Source organism: Mchenga conophoros, linkage group LG17 (genome assembly GCF_057382185.1).
Source record: "Mchenga conophoros isolate Kocher_MC1m ecotype Shallow Benthic linkage group LG17, M_conophoros_male_GT1.1, whole genome shotgun sequence".
In the NCBI taxonomy this organism is placed as follows: domain Eukaryota; kingdom Metazoa; phylum Chordata; class Actinopteri; order Cichliformes; family Cichlidae; genus Mchenga; species Mchenga conophoros.
In genome coordinates, this window is record NC_140542.1 from 2,007,210 (window position 1) to 2,027,481 (window position 20,272).

Below are 20,272 nucleotides of genomic sequence, written 5' to 3' on the forward strand. Positions count from 1 at the left end.
GTATCCACCGTGATCTTTGCAGAGCAGCTAAAGGTGTTTTCAGTTTGGCAGCATGTTCCTTCAATGGGAGGATGAAGTGCATGAAGCTCTGGTCTGATTATCAGTCAGTCACATATACGATCATGGAACTTCCAGCTTATAATCTGTGTTGAATATTAAAGTCTGGGTTATCAACTTTTCTGTACTGATAATAATTAGTGCTGTGAGCGTTAATCTCATTAAAATGACGTTAACGTCATACCTGAATTAACGCGGCAAATCTCCGAGTTAGCGTGGCTCGCCCGTGCGTGGGGCTGGACAGCACTAACCCGTTGGTGGCGTGCAGCCCAACGAGCGAGCCGCGTTAACTCGCTAACGGAGATTTGCCGCTTCAAAGCGGTTATGGCGTTAACGTGATTTCAACTGGATCAACGCTCACAGCACTAATAATAACTCAACTGGGCTACAGTTATGATCTTCATGACTAATCTCATCGTGTAACCAACGAGCTGCTGGCTCGGCCCAAGAAAATGGAGAGCAGCTTAAAAAAAGAAGCACAAACCGGTATCGCTAATTAATCTTCTGTTGACTGAGTTCCTGTGGTTGACCTGGATGTGCTGCAGTTACAGCTAGAAACGATCCCACCCTGTTCTTTAGGTTCAGCAGAGTCTGTGACATAAAAGCATGCTGATTGGTCAGGTGGCAAAATAATGTGCTGGGGTCACCTTTCCCACCTTTGTTGTCGTGAACACACACAACCTTCCTTCATCGGCTGCTGTACCTCCTGATCACACAAACACAGAAGGAGATCCTGAAGCTTCTCATTGTGCGATTAGCCTCGCTGAGGACTCCTTGGTCCACGAACAGGCGCATCTTCAGATCATGGAGACATTTGCAGTTTGTAAAATTTGATCCTCAGCTGCTTCGGCTTATTTTTATTATACGCCTGAGACTTTCTTACCAACCATGTGTAACACACAGACCTGATTGTAACCTCACATACGGAAGGAAAACATTGAGCTGGGAAGTTTGGATAAAATGCTTTTGGAGGATGTCGAAGGTCCGAGTAGCTGGATATGTGTAGCAGTGTTGAAATGGACTGAAGCTGTGGCAGCTGCAGTTTCTCTGTCACCTCATGCAGGTGCTTACTCCCCATTCGCTTCCTGTTTGCCGTCTTCCCTGACTGAGTCAGACTCTCACTAATTGCATTTCACAGGAAACCTTTTCGCTTATATTTCTTCCAGTGCTTTGTTTCTGATAGCTGTGATGCAGTAGAACACTACAGACGCAGTCACACAGCTGCTGGGACTCTTGAGCACCGTCCGTCGAGCGTATGCTGTACTTGAACAGACTTCTTCCTGGGAGATTCAAAGAACGTTCGGCACAGTTTAATGAAAGAGTGGATTCTTTTACAGTCGTGTAACGCAGGCCAAATTTACGTTTCACACTCTTTCCCTCATAGTTTGAATCAAAGATGCCAACTGATTCAATCTCATTCATTGGACACATGAATTATAGATAATGCTCTTATTTTGAAATTAAAGAACCTTAAGAACGTTTCTGTTTGTTTTTATTTTTTTAATAAACTTCCATAATTGAATTTCCTGAGCTGTGGGGCTTAGTGTTGGAGAGCTGTTAGTCCGCTGATGCATCACAAATCCACGGCAGTGTTCTTGCTTCCTTTGTGCTTCAAACGTACAAAGACCTGGATTTGTCATCGCCTGCTCGATTCTTTTGTAGCTCCAAAATGTGTTTTAAAATATGAACAAATCAAATTCATTCGTAAAATGAGAGCAGTGAGTGAAATTCTAGCACACTCGACCTCCAAACAGCGTGATGATAACGTGAGCTGCATGTAACTGCTTCCATTGACTTCCTGCTGCTATGACGATGTTACTATCTTTGCCTCAGAGGATACCACACTATATCTGTGCACTACATTTGACATGTGTTGATAGAGTGATACACTCTAACAGGAAGCTTCACTTGCAACACTGTTACCAGCTTTGTAACTGTTAACATAGTCAGCATAGTTTTCTGGTTGCCTGGCAACCATAATGGTAGGACACTTCAACAAGGCGCAGTAAATGAATAATCTTAATCTGAGCACATAGCAAGTGTTTGTCCATAGGAGCGTAGCCACTGCACCACCACACAGAGATGAGTTTGGAAATGTTTGGGTGGTGTCAGGACAGCTAAGCCCCTAACTCAGCCTCACCAGTCTACACCTGGGACGAGCTATGCTGTCATGGAGGAGGAAGTGTCCATAAAGGCCAGAGGTTTTCAATGCTGTAGAGATGAACGATGGCGAGTGTGTGGAGACGGCCTCCAAACGACTACATTTTATTGGCAGTTCTTCATTGACTTGGTGCTTCAGGCTGAAAGTTGATGTTTGGTTTTACAGATTAAACAAAAGAGACAAAGATTTCGTCTTTGAGCGTTTGGACAGACCAGCCGAGCTGCTTCCCTCCACACTTTGTGTCAGCTGTTCTTTAACGATGTGTGGTTTGTAACAAATGGCCTACTGTGTGTGTGGTCACGTTAATGACCTCACAGAGGTGATCCTTTCAGTTTCTGACATCAACACACCACCTACAGGTCTCAATGTGGAATTTGTATCCAGTTATTTCAGCCAAGACTCCTCACTGTTCACCCTTTATTCCTTCTATGGAGCCTTCCCAGGATGGAGATGCTCTGTTCTATGTTCATGTGTGACTAATCTCAGACAGGTAGCAGGGATCAGCAGAAGTGGCCTAAATTTACATACTGAGGAAGTGTAACAGTTTACACTAATAAATGTTCTTTTTGTCTGCTAATCTGTTTCGGACGAGGAGAAATGTGAAGAAGTAAGAAAATGATGACATTTTGATAACATGCAGGGCTCACCACACTGGCTGTAGCGTTAGTTTTGTGTTCAAGACTAATTCAAAGCACCTTTGTAAGAACACACAATGCCAAATACGACTTTTCTTTGTCTTTCTTTGGGTGGGACTCAGGAGTTTTAAAGCTGGTACTCTATGATCAGTGAGCACTACTCTGGATTACAGTGAATGTGTAGAAAGCCTTGCAGTATTGCATTGTATGTACTGTATATAATGAATAAAGATTGTATTTTGTTCAAGTTTTCCTAACTGCCATCTTTGTGTGGTTCATTTTAAAGGAAAGTCTCCAAAGTGGGAAAAAGATTTATTTTCAAACCTGAACAGGTACAACAGAATAACAGTCGAGACCATCCGTGCTTTACAGCTTCCAGTGTGTCAGACCCCTGCTGTTTGCCTTCTGCAGCAAACAAACCATAAATACATAAAATCCTGGTACAGTAACGTACGTGAGAAACTATACACAACTATGATAACAGTGGCAGACGCAAACACTCACAGCAGTCAAGCAAACATACTGGCTGGACTGGAGAGCCCAGTGTGATTGAGTCACTTGCACATAATATAGGTTGAAGTGAAAGTAAATGTATATTAATTGAAATTATTGGACTGATGAGAATTTCAAAATAAAAGTGTTAAGCTGGGGTTCTGCTGTGAGGGTTTAGCCCGACTCCGTCCAGCCTCACCAACAAAGAGCGTGCAACTATTTACAGCGTGGCTCAGCTGACTGAGAATGGGCGCACGTCTGCTTACTAATAATGCAACTAACAAAGTAGTTAAAAAGTAGTTTGGCATGATTATAGCTTGTGTTTATTGTACAACAGCCACAATTGACATGGTAGAGTCCAACATGAGCAGGTCACCATGAAATTAGATTTCAGGGTAACAACTTAAAACACACTAACATAAAAAGACGTGGGCTTTGCCTTGTTGGCCCTAGAAACAACTTCATGGCTCTCCTATGCAAACCCGAATACAGGATTTCAGATGAACAGAAATGACGCCTGTTTGCATCAGAATGACTTTAAAGGACAAGAATTTGTCGTCTCTGGCTTTCCATACACAACAGAGTCAATATGAGGCACTTTGGATTCAAACCGGTCCTTTGTCCGCCCAGTGTAAGCAGCATCTCTGTGGCCGTGTCCTTCCTTCTGTAGGGTTAGTGCACAGCCTCTATCTTTAAATCACTGGGGGCTTTAAAGTGCCCCCTGATCACATTTCTATGTTAGTAACTCTAGAGTGGTCAACGCAGATGACCTCTGTTCCTCAAGAGCGAATGCAAAGTGATTGGTTTGTAATATTGCCGCTCCTTCGTCAGATGCAAGAAAACACTCAAAAACAGGTCACAGTGTGCAACCTCTTTGTTAGTACAATAGCGAACAGGCACAGAAATATGTGTAAAAACCAATATGAAAAGGTTGTGCTCCACAGGAAGTCACGCGCATGGAAAAGTGCAGCATAAACACAACAGTGATTGATTTGGTGCATTTTTCAAACATGTTTCATGAAGTTTGCTACATCGAACCGAGCAGCTTCTACACGCCACGCCGTCACCTGCTCTGGAGGAAGTGTTGCCTGGCTACAAGGGCATGAGAGACAAGAGTTTAAGATGCGTGGGTATAGCTCGATTTGTTGTGGCGTTGCGCGCCCTGTGACCCGCCCCTCTCCCACCCGTCCTTACAGGTGGGTGTCCTCCTCTTCGGGGTGGTCCTCTTTCGACAGGTGGTCCAAAGGTACCATCCAGCTGTCGTTGAACTCTCCGTTCAGCACCATCTTCTTCTCCAGCATCTCGGGCTGCACTTCCATCACTTCCAGCGTGGGGTTGTCATGGTAACCGTTTTCCACAGTGTGCAGCTCTTCTGTTAGGTGTTGCTGTGGAGATTGAGAGGGCAAAGTAAAAACATGCCCACTGTTACTTCCTGTTACACAGACCCAGTCTTAAAAAAATTCATAAATCTGAGTGGAATCTAACTGCTCTCACACGACTGTTGTTTAACTTCTAAACATACTCCAAAGTCCACAAATCCAACAACTATCCGTGGATGAATCAGGGATTCAGGCTACCACAGCTTTAAATGAAAGCACTGCACGATACGACACTTTCCTTTTGGAAAAGTATTTCGGCACAGAAGGAATTTTGGCTAGAAGAAGAGGCCAGAATCAAAACAGATAAAAAGGAGGCCTTTGCTCCTGCCCAGTCATCGTCCCCACACGGTCATATGTCCTAGAACGTTTGCTAAAAGTTTTCTCCACAGAATATTCAGAAAACCAATTAAACACCGAGTTTTGATCCTGACACAGTTCTGAAAGTGTCAGGCACCCCCGTAGGTCACCGCTGCTGGAGCTCCTGTCAGGTATTTGGTAGTTCAGTGGCTAAAAGTAAAATTGGTTTCTGCTGAAACGATAGTCCCACCACATCGATGCAAAATTTTAAAAAAGGAAAAAAAAGCAAAAAAGATTTGAGAGGGGTGAAAAATCAGGGGAAACAAAAAGCCCAGAATTCTAACCTCTCTGCTCTTTAGCTCCAACATGTGTTAAAAAGTACTAAATAAGCTGAAAAGGATGGGAATCAAATCCCAATTAGTGGCATTAAAGCATGAACCAAACCTGCAGGGACACAGAATAAAAAGTTAAACATGAATCGATGTGTCATCGTTTGTCTATCACCGGTTAGCTTAGAAGATATAACGAATAATACCATGTCTGGAACAACCCAGGCCAACACTCATCAAAGATTTTATAAGCACCTAATAAGCACATATGATTGGCTGATGTAGCCTTGAAATGTGAAGCATCTGGAACATCTCTTTTCCTGTTTCATCATCTCTATTCCTCTTTGAAAGAGGTCAGATTATAAATGAAGAAGCAAAGCGAGCAGCTAATACGTTCACTAGTTCTGGAAACTCAGACTATAATGGAAGCATACTGGGGATAGTGGGATGGATGTCTCTTCTTACCTGGTTCTCATTGTAAGGCTTACGGTGGTGGGAGGCGCAGGCACCGAGGATGATGATCATGATAAGAAGGGCTCCGCAGGAGGCCAGGATAGCGATCAGGGTTTTGTTATCGGTCTTTATCTGTTCTTTCTAGGAGAGGAACAAACAGAGGAATAAGTAGTTGCTGTAGAGGCCGAGGGTCCCGAGGCTGATCTAAAGAGCCGAATCCTCACCTGGGCGAGCTCGTCATAATACTGCTGCGCAAGGCTTTCGTTCACTGAAAGATCAGGATCACATTGATTGATTTCCAGAGAAAAATAATCTGAATTATAAACTCAGTGAATGTCCCCTTTCTGAACGGACTAGGATATTCTTTTACCTTTGCCATTTATCTCCACAGATTCGATTTTCACTGATCCGTTTTGGACGAGCCAGTTCACGGTGCAGGATCCGTTGTCCATGCTCTCCATCAGCCTCTTGCACACTTTCCTGAAATTTTTCTCGCCATCTTTTTCTTTGGTCTGCGTAAAAATGACACGTCTGTAAATGCTGTTAAACAAAAACATTGATGCACGCAGCACAAGTCCTTTTTTGTTTCATGAACCAGAAAGCGCTCTTCTACGCTGCCGTGCTGCCAGTGGGAGGACAGGAAGGTCAGAGGCCACAGCCAAGGCCGTATTTTCCTGTGTTGTGATGTGTTGCTTATTTCTGGTGTACTATTAAAGGGCACAACTGAGGGACTCAGAGGGTCAAAGCTGCTTCAAAAAGAGTTGTGGGAACAAAGGAAACTAGAGAAAGGCAGGAAGGGTTCCCACTAAGACACTTTTTCCACCCAGTGACTGAAATGGTTGTTTTGTTTTAATAGCAGGCTTCACTGCTCCACTCAGACAAAGCTCGCACGCCTAACAGATCCACCCAGCGCCTGTCTGAACACAAATGGTCATCAGCTGTTGAATCTTGTAAAGTTTCGAGGCTCAAAGGTAAAAAGTTTCAGTAACACCTAGAACAGTACGAGTGTAAGCACAGGAAATGCAGCATGTGACTGTGCATCCACAGATCCCTCAGTGATTCATGATTTTACTAATAAACTCTGCCCTGCATAGATACAGGTAACGGCATTCAGTCTGCAGGCTTCAAATAGATCAGAGCAAAACAAAATCTTACCTCCTCGTTGCCTTTGTGGAAATACTGCAGAGAAAAACAACAAGCATCTCATTCAAAGGCACCGACACTTCTATTAGATGCAAGTAATAATGATAACAACATAGAAGCTGTATGTGCACCACTTCAGTGCTTACAACAAACTTCTGGGTGGATGTTGGAGTCTTGATAGTGGCCGTGGTGGCTTGCATGGCTGAATCTGTAGTTGCTGTATTAACTCCTTTTTTCACACTGAAGGAGGTGCTGGAGGAGGTGCTGGAGGAGGTGATGGAGGAGGTGCTGGAGGAGGTGATGGAGGAGGTGCTGGAGGAGGTGATGGAGGAGGTGATGGAGGAGGTGATGGAGGAGGTGCTGGAGTCCCCTGGGTTTGTAAGCTGAGTGTTCGCTCTGGCCTCTCCAGGTACTATTGTAGATTCAGGGATTTCGGTGGAAACTTGGACCAGAAATAACAACAAGAACAACAAGAATAAGGAAGCGTCGTCGTAGTGATGCAGATCCCTCTGAGCCAGCCAATCAGTGACAGCCACGTCACATTTTAAGGTTTGGAGGAAGTATTAAAAGAACAAAATACACCACAGTCAACACCACCTCCTTTAACTTTCCAGCTACTTGAAGAACTGAGCAGATGGACCAACGCTTGTACAATACCAAGTTTAACAGGGTCAGGACTGTGTGTGGTCTCCGTCACATGAGGCAACAAATACTTAAAGTAGGAACACTCGAATAATAATCAAAAATGCATACCATGAAAGACAGAAATACTGCTTTCCCCAAAATTACTAAGGAATTATGAAGTACTTAAAAGTACGTAAAGTGCAAACTGCGTCTTCTTCCCTGTAAAATACACGACGTTAAAATCATTCACATGGTACCTAAACCTGCGCACGCCGTGCTTCCACCTGGAAACGAGACCTTTTACCCTTTTTCACAGCTGTTCACATCCAAGTTTTCATGTCATTGGAGCGCAGTTTGAACGCCACGCTCTCACAGTCTTATTTATACTACTTCGGTCAGGTTTAAGTATTTGTTGTGGTGTCTTCTCACTTTAAATATTTCATTTTCAGATTCACATCCAGGGGACAAAAGTCCTTACCTGTGGGAAGCGTCTGTGCCGCGGCTACAGTGGTCAAAGCTGGAGCGCTGGATGTTGGTACTGTGGGGCTGTTTGTGCTCTCGCGTTGATCCTCGTTTGCTGATGACACATATGGTGCAGTGATTTTACTGGACAGAGAATATGTTGATGCCGTTACTGTGGAAGGCTTAGTGCTCAGCACTGATTGGGTGCTGGGGCTAGTGACTGTTTCTGATGGGGCTGGCGTGGGTGTAGCAGCCAAGGTCGAAGTGGTGATCGCAGTCGTAGCCTCTTTGGTGGGAGAAGTGAGAGCTGCTGTGGGGCTTGTTCCTGTTGTTTCTGCTTTGAGAGTTGCTGTGCTCTGAGTTGGGATAGTCTGTGTTGTCTGCACTGCTGTGCTCTGTTTGTCGGTGTTATTCTGACTGGTAGTGACTCCCGCTGTTGCTGTTGCTGCTGACACAGTTGTGGCTGTAGTCTTTGTAGGTTCATCCCCATCTGTGGCAGCAACACTTGTGACATCAGCAGGTGTCCCATTGGTTGTCTCTGCAGTAGTATCTGCATAGACGCTGTGACACAGAAAGCCTGAGGAGGAAAAGACACGAGCGGTTACCTTCACAGCACAGCTGCATGAGGCTCTGCATCAAACCCATCAAAGACAGCATCTTATAGACCTGCATTTGTAATAGTCACTTGGGGGCAGTACAGTCATATTAGTGCATACAGTAGAGAACTGCAGCCTAATATATTGGAGTATCCAGAAAATGCAGATCAAATAAGCACTCACTGTTTACCTGTATGTCTATTTTAGTCTCCGCCTACTCTGAAGACAAATGTTTGGACCACTTCCTGAGCTCGCGGTCTGCCTGCTCTTTGCTACTGACCACGTGGTCTGCTTGTAATTTAATGAACATTATCTGCTGCTGCTGGCAACAAACGAGAAACTGTAAAGCAAAAGGAAAGTACGCATCATGAAAAAGCTCGAATCGAACATTTCTTTCTCTGTGCTGTTGTTGTTCACAGTGAGTGGAGCCGCTCTCCTCAGCTCGAAGCAGCTACTCCTGGACTTCCTGCTGTGCTGACAACTGTAAGCTATCTTTTTCTCTTGGCCTATTTATAGGGACGAGGACAGGATGCTGTGCACAATAAACTTGGAGGCACCACACCCTTGACCACAGCCTGTTTGGAGTGCCCTCTGCGAACGCTCCTCAGCACCAAGAAAACAATGGCCTTATACACCCTCGTATGACCTCATGGCAGCTTCGCTCCATGCTCAGTCGCTGGAGTTTCACCATAGATCTCTGCTGATACATGCAAACACACACACATGCTAAATGAGAGACAATGACCAAACTGTCCTGAGTAGATAAGACATGAAACGAGGGGCTAACTTGTAGTTTAGTTTGCACATCGTGTTCATTATTTAATGTTTGAGCAGAAAGGTTGTGGCGTTTGTACGCTCACATCCAGCTTTCAGTCAGCTGACTCCTCTTTAGCATCGTCACTGTATAGAAAGTGAGCAATACATTTCTTTCATATTGCAATATTGCATCTGTGCTTCAAGCTTCTTATGGCCTACAATTCAGCTTCAATGTCAGTTTAGTAAAAACAACCAGGTGCTTTGTATCGTAAGATAAAGACAATCCTGAAAACCCATCAATCAGATGACTCCAGTGAGCCGGGCGACGGTGGGAAGAGGAAGAAAGCAGAACCAGGCTCAACTTGTGGGTTAGAGGAGGGACAGGACAAAGGACGGACTCTGGAAAAGAGCCAGAGATGAATAATACCTAATGATTGAATCCAAACTGGTGCATAAACAGACAAACCAGTAAAGTGCCATTACATACAGTGCACGGCCCGTTTCCCAGACAAACGCATCATCACGTTAATGAGCAGTTTGTTTGGTTCATTCTGAAATATTGCTCAACATATAATTTTGTGTTATAACATCAAGCAGATGTGAGCGGTCAGTTTACCCCGTGAATCTGCTGCATCCTCTCGGGCAGAGCCGAGCCTGGCCTGTCTCCTGTCAGCCCGCTGCCTTAACACTGCTACTCAGAGACTAAGAGTGTCAGCGTTATCTGCAGCTAAGTCTCCTGACAGCAGATAACCTGCTTTTTCTTCACTGCATTTCAGAGTTTAGAGGCTCTCCTAATAGATGCTCGTATGTTTTCTTACTTTGTGTGGCAGAAATTGATCCACAAATACAAAAATATCAATCAGCTGAACCACTGTTACACGAGTGCAGTCAGAGGTGAGGCCTGTCTGCACTGTTCGCGTCTTCATAATCCACGCGCCCCCTCCCCCAGATGTGCTGTCTTGTTGGTCTTGACCCCGGTGACCCTGTCACTGATGTATCTGCTTCTTAACATGTGACGGCAGCAGCTAGTCCTGCTGTTATCTGCACCAAGCCTCTGTTTACCTCAGCCACACATTCCTCACCACACACACTACCTGTTAATCACATTTAAACATCCACACAAAGAGCTCACACCACGAATCCCAAACGCTCGCTCACTATGTGAAACGATCTGCTCATTTTATTCATCATATTTTATTAAATATAGTACATAAACAGGTATTTAAAGTGGGACATTTTCAATTCAATTCAATTCAATTCAATTCAATTCAATTCAATTCAATTTTATTTATATAGCGCCAAATCACAACAAAAGTCGCCTCAAGGCGCTTCATAGATACAGAGAAAAACCCAACAATCATATGACCCCCTATGAGCAAGCACTTTGGCGACAGTTTTCTGTCCTTTCATGATAAATACTAACTCATTTTGAATTTGATGGCAGCCACACGCCTCTAAAAAGTTGAGACGGAGCAACAAGATGAGAGAAAGTATGTAGAGCTTGAAAAAGAAGCAGGATGACCTGATTGGGTTTCCTGGCATCGTGGAGAGGGAGACGGAAAGATGCTCACTCAACCTAAACGAAACTGCATCTACAAATTGTGGAACTATGTAAAACTGTGAATATCTCGTCATCTACAGCACATGATGTCATCTAAAGATTCACGAGACAAGGCCACAGATGATTGTGGGACAGCAGTGATCTCCAGGAGACATAAAAACACGACTGTCATGGAAATCGTTGCACAGTTTGACAGACCAGCCACAAAAGAAGCCATGTGCTAATATTGATAAGAAAGGCCACCGTCTGTTGTGGAGCAAAGCTTGTTTAAAATGGACTGAAAGCTATTGTGTCGTGAAGCCTGACGTTTCTTTTTGAGAGAACATAGACGGCCCATCCTCAGGACTGTAGACTTTACAGCGCATACAGTGAAGCTGTAAATACATTGTTTGTATTAAATGCCAAATTTTGTATTTATATAAATAAAATGTTACAAGCTGTCACAATCTTTCATTTGAACAGCTCTCAGTAACAGACGTCCTTTCCTGTGCTTGGACACTTGTCGAGCTCTGAATTTTAAAATATCACCTCGATCTGTTGCTGTTTCCTCTGAACATCTTCCGTCGTCTGAAGCTGTCTGACCTTTCTGATCTGAATTTTGCCATGACTTCCATCAGCCAGCTGACTCTATGCTTCAGTGATCTGTCAGACATCACTGGGCGTCAGACAGCAGCCTGTGTGGGAAATGACCTGCTGTCCTTTCCCTGGCTCTTCTTTCTGGCTCCCTTCAGTGAGGCAAAACAGCTCAGTGATTTGGGACTTTGTGAATTGGATCAACATCAGTATATAAATAAATTTGGGTTACAGGAAACCCTGGTACCTGAACCGACACACCAGTGCTACTGCAAAGGAAGAGCGCGATCAGACGTGTTTCTGTCTGCTGAGCGTGTGTTGGTTTTTAAAGCCAATATTCATTTAGCATCAGTTTAGGAAACACCAGAACATCTGTACTCGGATACAAACATGTAATGGTCGCATGCAGTGGGGTGAAAAGCTCCTTCTTCCTCAGTCTGTTCCAGGAAATGGGAAGTCTGAAGCACATTATTCCCCGAGGTGTTGCCTGAGAACCGGCTAGTTTGGGATGTTACCGACACCTTGCTGGATTAAAGCAATAAAGCTCGTCCAACCGTCAGCAGGTCATCTGTGCTGCTTTGGGCTCAAAGCGTCGTTTTTACTACAATAATATTTTATTTAGTAATTAATGTGAAATTTGGGTGTAGCATCATGACTGACAGCTGCAGAGAAACCTCCGCCCGTCTTTACTTCTGTTTAAATAAAACTTCAAACTGACAACATGAGAAAAAACCAACAGCCGAGTCATCATCTTGGTTTTTCTGTCATTTTGATTTGTAAAGTGAGGAAAGGAAACGACTTGGCTGACCGCTTACAGCAGCGGTCGTTCGCTGCGGCGTTTGCTACTCATGGTGTTTTAATTTGAGAACATTATCCGAGCACATGACTGAAACACCGCCTGTGCTTCATCTCGCTCCACTCACTCCTGGCTGAGAGAACATTTAATTGTTAAATAACTATTTATTAAATAAGTAGTATTAGCTAACATTAAAGGGTGGTGGAGGATCTTTTAGAGCCATTCTTTTAGAAATGGAGCAGTGACACAGTATGAAAGCGCCTCACCACACAGGAAATGGCTTTATTGGCAAATTGTAGATAAAACATTAACGGTCAAAGCAGTCTTACATGGATCAGTATTACTGCTCTAGACTTTTAACCCTAAATTCTATTTATTGTCTTTAACCTCCAGTAGTGTATAATATTCTATGTGATCATGTTTGTTGGCTGTCTTGTAAGGACCACAGTCTACACGCTGTTTTTAAAAGGTGGATTCAGAGTATTAGAGCCTGATCTTAAGGATTAAAAATAAAGAGAAAGATTAAGGTGTTGTAACAAAACAGGACAGCAAACTTTGTGCCTTTATTTAACCAAGTGATTTATCAGAGAAATCAGTTCCATCAATTTGCTTGTTTTACTGACCCAAACATTCGCTGATGTCATCGAGACAGTTTTTAATAAACTGCACTCTAACTTGTCTCCGAGGTTCCAGACATAAATCTCGATGTTTCCACAGATGCACACGTGGTAACCGAGCAGAGCCGTGACAGCAGAGCCACCATCGGCTCGTCCACCATGACGGCCTCCCATCATTCTCCTGTTAAAGATCAGCGGTTTGGCCTCTGGCCTCGACAAACAACCAGCAGTGATATAAAGGATGATGCAAAAAGAAGGTTCATGACGAAAGCTGTTGGAGATGAAACTGGGGGTTTAAACTCGTCTGGGGGTGGTTGTCTCCGTGTTAGCCTGGCACCGTGGCCAGCGCGTCTCCGCCTCTCACCCTACGGCAGCTGGGATTGGCTCCAGCCCTCCCCTGTCATCCCACATTTGATAAGCTGAAGAAAATGGATGGATGGTCCAGAATGTGTGTTTATTGTACTAATGATAGGAATTACATTTTTCTATTCTTAAAGTAACCAAAAGCTTCATTCGAAGTTATTATGGACTGTATCAGGTGTTCATTTTTCACTGAATGTGCTGTCGTCTTTGGCACAGCTCCCATGATTTATGAAAACGTGTCTCCTGAGCAGCTGTTCACGTTTGTATTCCTGAAAACATTTCTCCTCAGAAAACACTGATTTCACTTTGTATTTATTTGTATAGCACCAAATGAAAACAACAGTCGCTTCAGGGCGCTTTACGTTGTAGGGCACAGACAATAATACAGAAAAACACTCAAGCCAGCACTTGGCGACAGTGGGAAGGACAAACTCCCTTCAAATACATAGAAACCTCTGGCAGAAGCAGGCTCGGGGAGGGCAACCAGCTGTGAGGGAGGAAGGCGGGACAAAAGCCACACAGTGGAAGAGAGCCAGAACTCAGTACACGTTGATCTGTGGGCTTAGAGAAACCAGCAGGCTGGCCTTTTGTGTGAGCGTCAGCTATCGCTCCATCATGCCAAGCAGTCTGACTGTAAGCTCAGCCTGATGTGAACACGCCAAACTGAGCCAAGGGAATAAATGAATGTGGCTGTCACTCCAAAGCGCTGGTAAGGCAGTGCTACCCCATTAGCTTGTTGACAGTCCACACAAAGGCCCCTCGTTCGGTCGCGCACGGATGAGCCACCTCCTCGCTGCAGACCGCTGCAGCTAGGCCCCCATCTGTGTCCTATTGAGAGAGGTATTTCAGCTCTCTGTGGGTCTGGGGTGGGCTGCTGGTGGTGCGTGGGTAAGGAAGCAAAGGGTCCCTCTGCTTTACTGAAAGGAGGCGAGAAGCTGTGAATCTAAAAGCACTCGGTGAGAATAAAAGACAGAGACGAGCCAAAGGGAGGAGGGAGGGAAACGGTGAGAAAGAGGAATAAGATGAAGAGCAGTAATTCCACCAGCCACATGGTAACGACTGACCACACACACATTATCCACAAACAACACACTCCCTATCCTTGGAAGCAGACTGGTATGTGTGTTTATACAAGTCGGTGCTCTCATTGCAAAAGTTGAGTGTTAGACATGCGTCAGCTCGCTCCTCCTGTCACATGCGAGTACACTCAGTTTCTTCTGTCCTGTAACCATGTCTGAAGCCTAACCTCCTCTGAGGTCAGAACATACGTGACTGAAGGATGCATACATGTTTATTTATCCTCAGACCAGTTTGGAGCCAAACCTTTAGTCCAGGTGTGACAGTTATAATGTCATCAATGACACCGACCTGTACTGATGACCCAAAATATCCCTTTTTGCTGTTGTACTAATTAAAAAACCCCATTATCAAATACACTTGGTGTTGGAAAATAATGCACATTATTATTATTTCTTTCTTTTTCATTTACTGTTAATGATTTAAACCAGGCAAGCAAATTAGGCTAAAACCAAACGTTTGATCTTGTTGAGCAGAAAGTGAGGGTGTTTCTTATTGAACGAACAAATATTTTATTAGGAGGGTAAATCACAAACAGTTTGATCCCAGCTAATGGAGCAACAGCAATTTTGTGTTTGCTCTGAAAGCTGAGATGTGAGGGGAGTGCTCGCAAACTGATGAGGCAGACGAGAATCGTGCTGAGACAGTAAGGAGTGAAAGACGAAGAACGAGGAGGAGGTAAGCTCACGTCCTTGATGGTACCAGCCACAGCGATGATTAATGGACACCTGGGTGCCAGCGTAGCATGGAGGGAAGGAGTGTGTTCTGGAGGTGAAGCTGAAGGCTGCAGCGATGGACAGCTATGAATGGCTTGGCTTTACGGAGAGTAAAAGTTCCTCCCTGATAAAACCTGCACGTGGCTGCCAGAAGTGTCTGGCCTTTAAAATCAGCTCGTCTGCAGAGTAAAGGTGCTTTCAGACGCTGCTTAGCTGTTTCTCAGCTATTGCGTTTGTGAGGTGTAAATGTTATGACATTTGGCATATGAAAGTTTATATCTACAAAAATCTCATTTTTTTCTGTCTTTACATATTTACCAGCAGCAGCCTTTTAGCTTCAGGCTTGGTGGGTTTTGCACCACAGGGCCGAGCACACAGGAGGACACTGGGATGACATCGCATCCATTTTTTGTGAGCAGGGACCAGCAAACACAGGCATGTACAATATATATTCATTTAAAACTAAATAATATGTCTGTCACTAATGAACAACTTCCGTATGACAATAATGAAAAAACCTGAGAGCTCACATGTTTCCACAGCACGGATCGCATGTTGGCAAAGCGCTCTTCTTGTAGTGCATGGACATCAGAGTTATTACTGCGTTTGAATGCAGCAACACGAGAGAGCGTAACTTAACTAGTTAGTCAGTTTAAATCAAACCAACAAATTGTCCGTATCTACTTAATTAGCATTCACTGGTTCCACTGGTTTGCAACTGGGTGCACAACATTGTGGAGCCCCACCCATGTATTTCCCTCCATAATCCAACCGAGGGGTGTGGATGGGCCGGACGCTATGACGGCAGCCTTAGGGCAGGAGGCGAGGTCCACTCAGGACAGGTCGCTGTCCCGGGGCTAACACAGAGAGACAGCACCCCACTCAGTGCGTGTCTTTGCACTGTGGGAGGAAGCCCGAGGACCTGAGAGAACCCACGACACAGATACAAGGAGAACGTGCTTCACACAGAAAGACCAGATTCAAACCCAGGACCTTCTTCACTCCAGTTTCAGTTCATCTTTATGTTAACATTCATTTGAACTGAAACCACAATGACTTAAAAACAGTTCTGTAGAAAAAGGCCTGATTGCAACACGGTGCTCAAGGTCATTTCCTGTCACCACACCCTCCTTGGGAACTGGGATGTTGATAAGGTATTTCCCCCCTTCTATTGTTACTCGGTTTTCTCCCATCGACTGGCTGCTGCAGACTCAGACGAGTGTGCCAGGCAGGCAGCTTCTTCGCTGGTGTTTGACTGAACCTGGAACCCTGACTGTCTGTTCTCTTGTAGGAAGTGATAAAGGAAAAGCAGATGGTGTGAGAAGAAGTTAGGAAGTCCGGGAGCAAACTGATAAGAAATGATACCTTCTTCTTAAATTCCATCTTATTTATTGAGTAAGCACTGATATCTTCAAGTAATACAATGTATTGTGCAAGTTACTTTTCAGGGGAGAAATCACACTGATGATGTAACGGTTTCAACATCTTCTCACGCATCAAACAGGATACAGTTGGTGTTAAAGGGTCAAAGACCATGGCAGCATTACTTTACAGGCAAAGCTGCGTTTGAACAAACCCGCTCGCTGTGAAGCTCGGTGGTGGAGAGCTGATGTTTGTTTTGCAGCCACAGGACCCGGGCACCCTGCAGACTCCACTATGTCTATTATCAGTCCCGTAGGACAGCGAACACTCGGCACAAACAGGACAATGATTCACCAGCATTAAATTCAAATCTGCAACTGACAAAGAAAAGAATCAAGGTGGTGCAACGCCCCAGTCAAAGTCCAGACCTCCACCTGCTGCAGCGGGACCCCAAGAGAGCTGTGCATTAATCACTACGCACAAAGCTCCATGAAATGAAGGAATATTGTAAAGAAAACCCTGATTACTTCAAGTTATCTCTGCTACAAGCTGCTGAATCTCAGGGTTTTTCCCAGTTCTTAGATTCCATTTAGTGACTCCTGTGAAAACGTTTCTTTTTCACATCACTGGGCCGAGTTTTCATTGTGGTTCATATTCTGGAGTTTAGTTTCACTTAGTGTTCAAAGAGTTTGTTTAGTTTTGATTCATTTCATTGTTAATTCAGGTCTTTTTAAATATAATATGCTTGGTGTTTGTCAGTGGCAAAGGTTTGTGTGCTGTAATACAGTCTGTGAATCCAGACCTGCACTTAAAGGCCAGTGATTCATATTCATGGAGACGCTCCCATCCTGCAACGTGTGGCCACAGCAGGCTGCTCTGCAAGCTTGAGTTTTACAGCGGACTGTGCAAACCACAGCACCACTGAAATCTCATATATGTATAAAAACAATAAGACATCAGGAGCGCTCACTTTAGAGTGATCTCATAGAGCAGAGACAAAAGCAGTAGGTCTTGCACATGTGTGGAGCATTTACTTACATGCACATAGTGTTAAACAAATAGACACAGGTGGCTGTTCACAAGCACAAAAACATGCCAGCGTTTATCTTTAGAAAAAAAGGTGCTGACAGCCTTCGGGTGGAATTTTGGGGCTGTGTCGCTTACTCTTTTTCACACGCTTACAAGAAATAAATGAATAAAAGCCTCCCGTCTGAAATCACCTACTGCAGTGGTGAGAAAGCAGCAGGTGCGTAATTAAAGAAAAACACTTTTGTGGTCTTTCAGCCCTGGAGGGGGGTCAGGGGTTGCACTTCATTATTCAGGCTCCTTCTGTCTCTCTGCAAAGCTCTGAGTGGACTTTGTGTGTTTTTGGAGGGAGGGCGAAGCAGTGGTGAGTCCTCGACTGTGGGGGGTGGAGGCAGATGTTTCAGGTCTGAGCCCGAGTGCGCCACTTGGTCTGTGTTTGTGACTGTTTTACTGCAAGTTTCAGACAAAAACGGTGGAAAAACGGAGCAAAGAAGAAAAGAGCTCTTATTATTAACGCTGAGACAGAATCTGAGTTTGAAATAAAAGCATCTATAAAAAAGGCTTAAAGTGTTCGTCAGTCCAAACTCACTCCTTCATCTGTCACTGTTCATTGATCCTGAGCTCATGTACCATTTACACTTTTCTAGTTTCTACATTAGAGTGTTGCAGTGTTTGTGTGATGCAGCATTACTACCTAACCATAACCTGCATCCTACATATGAGCTACAGTTTGTTGTTCTACAACCACATAATATAGCAGAGGGGATGAGAAGAAAGATTAGAAATGAACTGGCATTTATGTAGCTACAGTACGCACACACACACACACACACACACACACGAACATGTTTTTTGGGATGAATTTACACGACGAGGGGAAAGAAACAACTCTGCAGTGCCAACATGAGTAAATAAAATGTTAGATTTTACAAGTGACAACGCTGTTTTCTATTTTAAAGGTTACACAAGACTTTTGTGAGGAGATGCTGCACACTTCCACCTACAGACGATTGCAGTCAGTAATTAAGACCTGACCTCAAATCCCCAGAAAACAGCCAGGTTTAACTAACAGAGTGGAAAGCTAATGAAACAGCCAGTATTCCTTTAGGTTTTAGTGTTTCTGCTTTGATGCTAATAAGTTTATTCCACTGATTTCACATCTTAAGCTCATAGTTGTAATGCACTGTGTACTTCGTGTGCTCCATCACTGTTAAGGCGTGATGTATGTAAAAGAGTCCAGCACGATATGCACATGCAGACGACTTTACAGTTGACTTCTGTGTTTGGTTATCATCTACAATTTATGTTTCCTATAACTTAAGCATGGCTTTGTTAATTTTACCAGACTGTTAGAAGTAAAAGGAGTTTTAAACGCTTTAAAAGCTCACTGGTTCATCACTGCACTTAACCTCCTAGGACCTGGCGTCCACATATGTACAAGGGCTGATATCCACTTGTGAGGACATTATACTGCCCCTGTGCTATTGAAATTTCAAATGAATGTCCTACTACGCTGATATCAGGCCTTTGTAGAGCAAAATCAGGTAAAAAGATCATTCTTTGTTTTTACATTCGTCAGTTCCCAATCAGCCCAGGTAGCAAAGAGAAATTTAAAATGCATGCCGTTAAAGAGTTTGGGTCTTAGGAGGTTGAACAAACAGACAGCAAAAGTTTAAAAAACGTGTCACACAGACCACCGGGATCCAGCACCTGTTGCTGCAGCACTCTTTCACGCACAATGAAGAGATAAAGAGACATAAACGATAGAAAAGCCCGAATTCTGACAGAAAGGCTGAACAAACAAACCAGTGGAGCTGTCTGATGTGAACGCGTGGGCTACTCACCGAGTAAAACTGTCAGCCACTTGATCCGCAGAGTCGCTCTCATCCTGTCTCTGATGCTCTCTTCTCCCGGATGGATTTATCCTTCATGCAGCGCTGCGCTACAATCCCTCACTTTGTATCGGGAGATGTTGCGCTAATGGTAAAACTGAGTCCTGCAGCCGGCTGTCACGCCTTTCTTCTTGAATTTGTATCTCAGAACAAATGATCGCGCCCCACGTATTGTAATTTTCTTCTTCTTCTTTTAAACTGAAAGCCAAGAATGTCTTTGTGTGTGTGCACCGCGTCTTTCTCCCCTCTCTCTCCACAGAGTCGGGGATTTGGGGGAAGAGTGCTTCTGTGGTCTCCTTGGCTGCACCGTTGTTCCTCAGGCTCTCTCTCCCACTGCTGTATCGTCAGTTCTCACTCTTCTGCAAAGTGTTCAGCTGTTTGCAGACCAGAAGCACTGCCCTGCCTCCCTTATCATGAGAAAGCAGGGGCAGATCCAGTCCCACAACTCACCGCTTCTCCTGACACTTTGGATAACATAGGAAGCAGTGAAACAATGTGTTCCACTGACTTTGATTCATTAGTTAAAATGATCAAAATTGACTGGAGGACGCGGGGTGAAGTCACACATGCAGCCGGATCAAAGGAAATGCCTGCTTCACTGAGGGGACCTGGATTCTTGTGTGTGTGTGTGTGTGTGTGTGTGTGTGTGTGTGTGTGTGTGTGTGTGTGTGTGTGTGTATTGCCCAGCAGACAAGGTTTGGCCACCTCTTGGACTGAAAAATGAAACCTGTGTAAGTGCCACGAACTGGAGTGTCTACTGAGGCTCGCTGTAATAAAAGAGAGAGAGCAGTTTATCTGCTCAAAGTCTTTGTTGGTTTATTAAAGGTCTACGTAAACTTGCTTAACTGATAGTTGTTTTGAACACCAAATAATACCAACAGTTGAACATTGTTGAAAAGTAAATA

General features: G+C 44.2%; 1 protein-coding gene across 1 annotated transcript; it reads right to left on the reverse strand.

Moving 5' to 3' along the window:
* Nucleotides 1-3,148: 3,148 nt before the first annotated feature.
* podxl (podocalyxin-like) lies at nucleotides 3,149-19,929 on the reverse strand. Its single transcript, XM_085252405.1, has 8 exons — nucleotides 19,320-19,929; nucleotides 8,049-8,609; nucleotides 7,093-7,388; nucleotides 6,959-6,982; nucleotides 6,174-6,315; nucleotides 6,028-6,071; nucleotides 5,816-5,944; nucleotides 3,149-4,730 (listed from the first exon to the last, which is right to left on the reverse strand). Exons 1-8 carry the CDS (start codon nucleotides 19,360-19,362, stop codon nucleotides 4,536-4,538), a joined length of 1,434 nt encoding a protein of 477 aa, XP_085108531.1. The 5' UTR covers nucleotides 19,363-19,929; the 3' UTR covers nucleotides 3,149-4,535.
* Between the last annotated feature and the right edge of the window lie 343 nt (nucleotides 19,930-20,272).